At 42.1% G+C, this 7779-nt stretch overlaps 1 protein-coding gene across 2 annotated transcripts in view; it reads left to right on the top strand.

Moving 5' to 3' along the window:
* Positions 1 to 7779, top strand: part of PDE8A (phosphodiesterase 8A) — a 310375-nt gene that overhangs the window by 256659 nt on the left and 45937 nt on the right. For both annotated transcript variants that reach the window (XM_019504133.1, XM_019504132.1), the window contains exons 9-11: positions 4796 to 4884; positions 6260 to 6311; positions 6411 to 6453. In XM_019504133.1, the coding sequence (XP_019359678.1) occupies positions 4796 to 4884; positions 6260 to 6311; positions 6411 to 6453 (184 nt within the window). The remainder of the gene's footprint in view (positions 1 to 4795; positions 4885 to 6259; positions 6312 to 6410; positions 6454 to 7779) is intronic.

Here is a 7779-nt window from a genome sequence, read left to right as displayed (position 1 = left end):
AGGAAATACAGGAGAGTCAGCTGACTTCATAGGGCAGATGTAGGGTTCAGTTACAGAGAGACTTTGCAAGCTGCCTGGTAGCACTATAGTGTTGCTTTGGGTGTGTTGCTATTGTAGCACTAATGTGAGGATGCATCAGGGAGATGAAATTTGCATCTTGACACCAAAACGTAAATGCCTTTTGATGTCACTGAAAGGATACGTCATGGAACCCATATAAGGGACATAGATTATGGGGGTAACACAAGGAGGTTTGTAAATTGGCTGTGTTTTCAAGGTGTGTCATAACACACGCACAGGGCTGAGTCAGGGCAGCTAATTGGGTCACGCTGACTGTCTGCTGGGAAGCACCATGCCTTTGAAACAGTGTAGGGAGGTGCTAAAATGATTCACTAGCACCGCTGATATCAAGGCAACAACAACGCAAAGATGTGATGAGTCACACTTTGTAAATCAAGGCACTAACATGAGTGTTCATTTAGTAAGGCATTACTCTCTCTGGGCACAGATGGTATGCGCGTCGGAACACGACTGTAGTAAACATCTGGATGTTCAATGTGCTGGAACAGTTCCAAGGGCTGAAGCCATGGTGTCTCACAGTTTTTGTTTGCCTGTGTAAAGATGTACATGAAAATAGACACATAAATCAAGTTTTGATGCAAATCAGTTAGTTATGTTGGGCCTCGTGACTGCCACATCCAGTATTCAAGATGCCCATCAGTCAGATTTTCAATTTTTAGTTTACTGATATGCTCTCGCTAATAGTGAAGATACATTTTAGTGAACTCATGGTGAAAAATTAAACCCAAGTAATATTTTTCCTCAAACAATGGCAGTGTCAAGGCTTCTGTGTTTTACTCCTCCGACTCCAGGACAGTCCTCTGTGGATATTAGCAAGACACCACACTTTAAATCCCCCATTTCTGGAAAATGTTAAACTCTTGTCCATGCAGATGTCTTCTGAGTCCATATGTCATCCTATTTGCTATTGGGAAGCTTAACAGTAGGCAATTTATATATAGCCTAGAACTTACTATTGGCACAGAATGAGTTCTTAGAGGAAATACAGGTCAGCCTTTGAACAGACAGTGCCCTTTGAATATGCTTTATTCTGAAATGTAGAGGAATTTGAAAGATAGTTGTGTCAGGAGGAAACAGTTTTTACCTGAATCATCCAATTTCATTTGTGTGTTTCTCCCTTCTGCCTTATGAGAGCTTTTTCTATTCCAAATGAAAAAGACCCAGTGGATTCTGTAAGTTGGTTACTATAGGTTACAATATACCAAAAAATATTTCAACTTGGACAGAAATCAGAAAAACAAAACTTCCTTGTGCTATGTTGTTTTCTGATCATGCAGCACACTGTAGTTTTTCATGAGACTAACCCTTCCCAGTTTGAGACTGCTCGGTATCATAACAAGCATAATAGCAAAAGAGAATTTCTGATACACGTGTTCCTGAGGCTTGGAGTCAGAGATGCTTAGTCAACATTCAGCAGTACACTAAAGCAGATATATTGCTTCTTGTTCCAAAGGTATCATTAGGATATCTCTGCACAGGATCACTTTGCATTGTGCAGATTTATATGCAAGTGAACCAGATTAAATGGTTCTTCTCTGGGCTCAGATTTATGTTGGAGAAAATTGAATTCCTGATGTTTTTCACATGTGGATGGCTGACCTTTAAGGTAAATCTACAGTGCAGTTTGCCATGTAGCATAGTGACCCAAGATAACATGAGTTTTAAATGAATTAGCTCAAGTACTGGAAGCAGTCTAGCCACAGTAAGGCAGAGTTCAACACAGGCTCATTTACTACCTTCCTTATTTACATACAGCTCTGTAATCTCTATGTTACTCTGTAGTGTGCACTGTAGACATCCCGTTAGTGTCTTTGATGTATATATGAATCATTTCAATGAGATCATGGATTGTGTAGCATTACCTTCCAATAGCAGTATTAGAACTTCTTACTTCCTAGAGTATTATATCGAGGAGGTTAACAATTCTTTGCTTTTTACATAAACTAGAAGATCCTAATCTTTATTTTGACCCCAGCATTTTAGGTCACACTGAAGTAGCTGTAGCACCATATTTCTGTGGTTGTAATCTGTGGTTGTAATCCATTCACCGGTTTTAGACATCACAGCTATGAATTTCTATCTGTTTAATCTGATGCAAAATCCATCATTGAATAGTTCTAACTTGAACTGATAAAGCTACACTGACCATACCAGAATTATTTGATCTGTGCTTTAAGACTTCATCCCTTTGTGCATGCTTTTAATTTCTTATCTCAAGTTAGAGGTTGATTACCGGGGATCCTGGTTTTCTCTGATACAACCCCCCCTCCCCACCCCCATTTTTCAGATAGAAAAAAGTAACCCCAAATACACTTTTGTCCATGATTAAAATGAAATGTCACTTATATATACAGTAAAAGCTTTGTTATTCAGCACCCATGGGGAATGGAGGGTGCCGGATAACAAAATATGCCGCTTAACTGAGCGGCCCAAACAAGCATTTTTGCCTGTTCAAGCTGCGCCATGTCTGGGGTGTCGCCGCCCCTCCCACTGCATCGCCGCCTCTCCCGCGGGCCCCATGGGCACCAAGGAACAGGGAGGGGGGACCCGCGCAGGCTGCTATGCCCCAGGCTCTGGGGGCTTGGCAGTGCAGGCTGCTTTCCCCTGGGCAGTGGGGGCTCCGCAAAACCGGAAGTACCATGGTGGGCACTTCTGGTTTCACTTTTCCCTTACAAGCCCTTACAAGCCGGCATCCCAGTTAACAGAGTTTGCCGCCTTGTAAGGTACCAGATAATTCAGCTTTTACTCTGTCTGTGTGTGTGTGCGTGTGTGTGTGTGTATGTGTGTGTGTAGTGGTGCTTCATTTTAATCACAGAAAAATCTGGATTTTGGGTTACTTTTTTATATCCAAAAAATGGTGATTTTTTTTCAGAGAAAACCAGGACTCCTGTTGATTACTCATCTCTCTGTTATCCTGGTTGTCAGGAAAATACTGCTAAGCATTGTTTTTATTCTGAGAGCACTGAATTTTGTAGTGTCTGGTTTCTGCTCATTTATAGTCCACTTGCAACATGCAGCAACAGATATTGTGCTTGATCTCCAGTTTGTTACACAGATCTATGGAAAAACCTTTCAGTAGGGTTTTGTTGGGGAGGGGAAGAGGAGAGCTTGCTTGTCACCATGCAGCCCTTTTACATGGTAGATTCTTATCCTGTTGGTTGTAGGCTACATGCAAAATGTACTGTTTCACCTGTTCCATTTGTCGATCAGTCTAACTACTATTTGTGTGTATATGTGTTCACCCACGTGTAAGAATTGATTCAAAGCCTATTGAAGTTAACTGAAAGATTCCCATTAACTTCAATGTGCTTTTTATTGGGCTTGTATACAGTAAGGAATCAGATGATTATTAATATAAAACTTCTTGAGGGCTTGGAGTCATATTTGCTGAAGATTCTGGGCATTTTTACACATTTTCCAGGGGTGGGCGGGCGGCACTTTAATAGAGTGGCTCCAAGAGCCAGCAGCGTTACATGTATCAGCATCTCCCTGCTTCAAAATGCTACCATTTTGAAGTGCAGGGACACTGATACATGAGACCCAAAAGGCTGCTGGAGCACAGTAATTGCCACGCTCCTGCAGACTTGATTAATCAAGTCTGCTTCAACGTGCTGTAATTACACTTTTATTGTTCTCTAAATATACCCTAGAAATGGAAAAAACTTGTGGACATGGTCTGAAATCAACTCAGCTATCAGGACCCAAAGACTGACTTATCCTAAGTGTTATTGGCTTTTGCTATGCAAGAAGAAACAAAAAGTTCATAGAGAAAAAGCAGGTGAAAAGCAAAACAGAAAACAGACTTGAGAAGGATCAGAGGAGTATATAGGGATGGAAAGAAATCTGCTAAAAATATATTGTATGTTTAGTGTCTATTTGTCTATTTGTGCAAGCCCTACTTTTGAGGTTTGCCTTCTCGCCAATAGGCATGCTCTGCTTTGTGGAAGGTATTGGACTAGATCTGCAACCCTAATATGCAGGAGGTCAGATATGGTCCTTTCTGGTTTAAAAATCTATGAATGCCCTTTAAAACCCTGGGTTTAAACAATAGGTAGAAATAATCATTTCCTGAATATCATTTGTCTTCATCCAAGGTTTCTAAGTAAACTAATATTTTCACTGGAACTGGCCATTTGCCACAGAAAAACCAAAGAATTTTCAGGTTTTTGATGAGATTGCCATTTAAAGCAATGTTCTGCCTTGCTCCAGTGGTTAGGGTCTTTTCGGTAAAAAGGCATAGCAAACAGTTAACTATAGTAACTATTGCACCGATCTCTGCTTGATTTAAATTGTAGGCTTCCCAGAGAGCATGATTGCTTCAGAAATCTTAGGGCAGGCTATCTCATTCTCAGGGCAAAAAATCCCATCCTCATACTTTTCATGGATGTGAGGATGGTTCCAGCTTATTCTAGGTTTTTGGAAGCAAACAGGGCACTCAGTTCCAAACTAGAAACATTATCATCAAGCCCTACCACTTCTCATCAACTAGCCAGTGGATGAGTTATTATTACACAGAAACAGCATTTCTCAAATTTTGTGTCTTTGGAATTCAAGGTAAAAAAAGAAATGTCTAGGTCTTGTTTACATTTTTTAAAAATGTGACTTCTCTTTGAACAGTAGTAAATGAAAAGGAATTTGTAATATATATATATATATATATCATTATGTTGGTCCATTATGTATTGAACGTAGTTACCAATGGCCCCTTTTTCAGGAATGGCAAGGAATGTACTATGCCAAAAAGAAAAATGGAGATAGCATACAGCAAAATGTGAAGATAATACCTGTCATTGGACAGGGAGGGTAAGTGTAAAGGCTGGGCTGTCTTGTCAATATGGGATTTGGTTCTGATCCGTGGTTCAATTAAGTCAGGGTGTCCGTTGGCTTCAGTGGGCAATGGTTCAGGCCTCTGTCACTTTCTCAACTCTGTAAAGCTGGGAGCCAGCAATAGAGTCAATATACCACTGAACTCCTTAAGAAAAAAATAACCTTTATTTGCATCAAGTCCAACTAATTGTACTATATGCAAAAGAAGTGAAATTTACCCCTCCCCTCAGTGTGGAGCCAAGATCAGGGCATAAATGCAGACCTCTACCCTTACATCTAGCCCTCTCTACTCTCTATGCCTTGTGTTGGGGTCACAAAGAGTGAAGTATACACTTAGTTCTTTGCTCCCTTCCATTGTTCACTGCCATCCTTTTTGTCCATGTTTACCCATGCAGGGCTGGTGCAGAACTTGCACTCCTTATTTATTCCTGTTTTCCATAATTCCCACTGGATCATGGAATAGGACTCTTAGAGCAGGATTAATTATTAGAATAAATATGAAAATCTAAAAAAATTGAGGAAAGAATGAGGGTCAGGAAGTATAAGGTGACAGATGCTCAATCTTCCAAGGACTTGTCAAGCATGTTCATTAAGTAAAACAACCTGGAATTGACTATGTACAAGAACACATTTCTCCATGGTTCCCCTGTGTTGATTTTGTCTGACCTTTGCCTGAGATTCTTGCCAGGTTGATCGGTCTTACCCTTGAGGAAAGGCTGACTGCAGTTTCTTCCTGAATCATTTACCATTGGAGGTTACTTAATAGAAAGAGGGAAAAAAAACCGTTTTATTGGCAGAATATGATATTTTCAATTAATAGCATCCCTTGGAAGCAACCCCACGCTCTCAATTGTCTTTCAGTGGAGCAAAAACATTTTGTAGCTTTTGACACACAGCCAGTAAGATGGATGGCTATTATGCACATTGTTATCTGGGGACAAATCTAATCAACAGGATCAGCTCCAGGAATTTGATGGCAATCAGGAGGTACTTAAGACTGTAGTAGCCTACAGGTATACACTGCCCTTAAGCTCTGTAGACTACCTCAGCTATTGGACTTGTAATACCATAAATTCTCCAGCCACCTCATATCCCTACATTTTCTCCAGCAGCATAGGCAGCCCACAGGGAGCAAGGTCTGCAGTAGGCTTATCCACCCTGCATCCTTCCTGCCTTCCTGAGCAGGAAAGCTGTAGTTTTCACCATTACCTGTTAGGTCTCACTGGCCACTGAGCAGGATTTGCCCCGTATCGTTTTATTGCTAATGTGGGACTTGTAAATCAAAACTTTGCTAGATTTGAATCAGAACTGGGAACTGGGGAGACAATAACACACTTTTTTTTGCCTACAGGAAGATTAGACACTATGTGTCAATTAGTAGACTGTGCAATGACAACAATAAGGTAAGCAAATAAGTGATGTGTCCATTTTAGATTGAGCACAAAATATTGCAGGGTGACTGGGAAATCCTGATTAATTGCATTTCTGATATTGATTTGTAGGTGGAAAAAACATGTGAACGTGTTCAGGCTGAATCTCAGACAGGTATGATACTGTGTTTTTGTCTCAATAAATGTGGAACGTGTACAGGAGGTTGCTAATGATCAGACTCAAATGTGGGGTATGCAATGCAGCAAAAATTATTGTTAACAATAAAATATTTTTGGAGGCAACCAAATAAATAAATGCTACCTGGGGATGGAGGATTTGTTTCAGAAATGACATAATCAAACCAGTGTTAAAAAGGTAATGTGCACAATGTCAGAGGCACTGTAGCTGGTACAGTCTCCTATGACAAGCTTAGAAATGTCAAGGACACCATCTAGTTGGAATTTTATTGTCTCTGGAAAGGAATTAGTGATGTGTATGTTTGTTTTTTATTAAATTATTATTTACATATGGGTGGATGTACTGATGAGCACAGCTCATTTAGGCTTTGATCCTGGTCCTATTGAAGTCCATAGTGGAACTCCATTGGACAGTCTGTTCTAACATGTAGAGTAGACTGTCCAATGGAGCAGAATTAGACCTTACAGTTCCACAGTTTAAAGGCTTTTTGTCAATTCTAAAACACATGCACAGGAAATTAAGTATGGAAGGGACCTTCTGGATCACAGAGTCCAGTCATAGCATGTCATATAATCCCTTCCAAAACCTCATCAGGATCTATCTTAAAAGGGATTATGTTTTCTTGCAATCCTTGTTGCTGTTGGCAAATTGTTCTAAAACAGTGGTCGCCATCCCAGAGCCTCTTGAAGTCGATCCTGAGCTGTGGGGGCTGCACATGTGCGTGCATGCACGTGCAACCCCTGCCAAGCCCAGGAAGTTAGTTGGTGGGGAAGGAAAGGGGTGGAGGCCTGGGCATATGTGCACTGGAGAGGGTGCAAAGCCCAGCCCACAGCTGCAAGTGGGGCAGGGTTGGAGCCATGAACGGCTTGTCTGGGGGGTGCTGGGTAGGGGGGACACGCAGCCGAGGAGGGCACGGGGGAGGGGTGCGTGCTCCTGGATCTGAATGCAGGGCAGGGTGGAGCGAGCTGGGGCTGGGGTAGGTGATGGGAGGGAGACTTGGGGCAGACCCAGGGGCTGTGTGGTAGGATTGTTGCATCCCTGACTCCGGTAACTGTGTCCACCCATCTCCACTGCACGAGGACGGAGTGGGTCTGAAGGAGCCCTGTCCCCAAGGGGACCCCATGCCACCGTGCTGCTGCTGTTCCTCCTGCTGACCCTGACATCACCTTGGCTGGCTGTAGATGAGCAGGAAGCACCCTACCCGACGTTGCAGAGGCAGCACGTGGATGAGTGTCCACAGCCTTCAGACCCTGGCCCCCACTGCAGGAAAATGGTGAATGACAGGAACATCACCCCGACAAG

The sequence above is a fragment of the Gavialis gangeticus genome, unplaced genomic scaffold, assembly GCF_001723915.1.
Source record: "Gavialis gangeticus isolate Ggan-Ray unplaced genomic scaffold, GavGan_comp1, whole genome shotgun sequence".
Taxonomy (NCBI): domain Eukaryota; kingdom Metazoa; phylum Chordata; order Crocodylia; family Gavialidae; genus Gavialis; species Gavialis gangeticus.
Note: the sequence above shows the minus strand (reverse complement) of the source record. Positions and strands in the feature narration are given on the sequence as shown.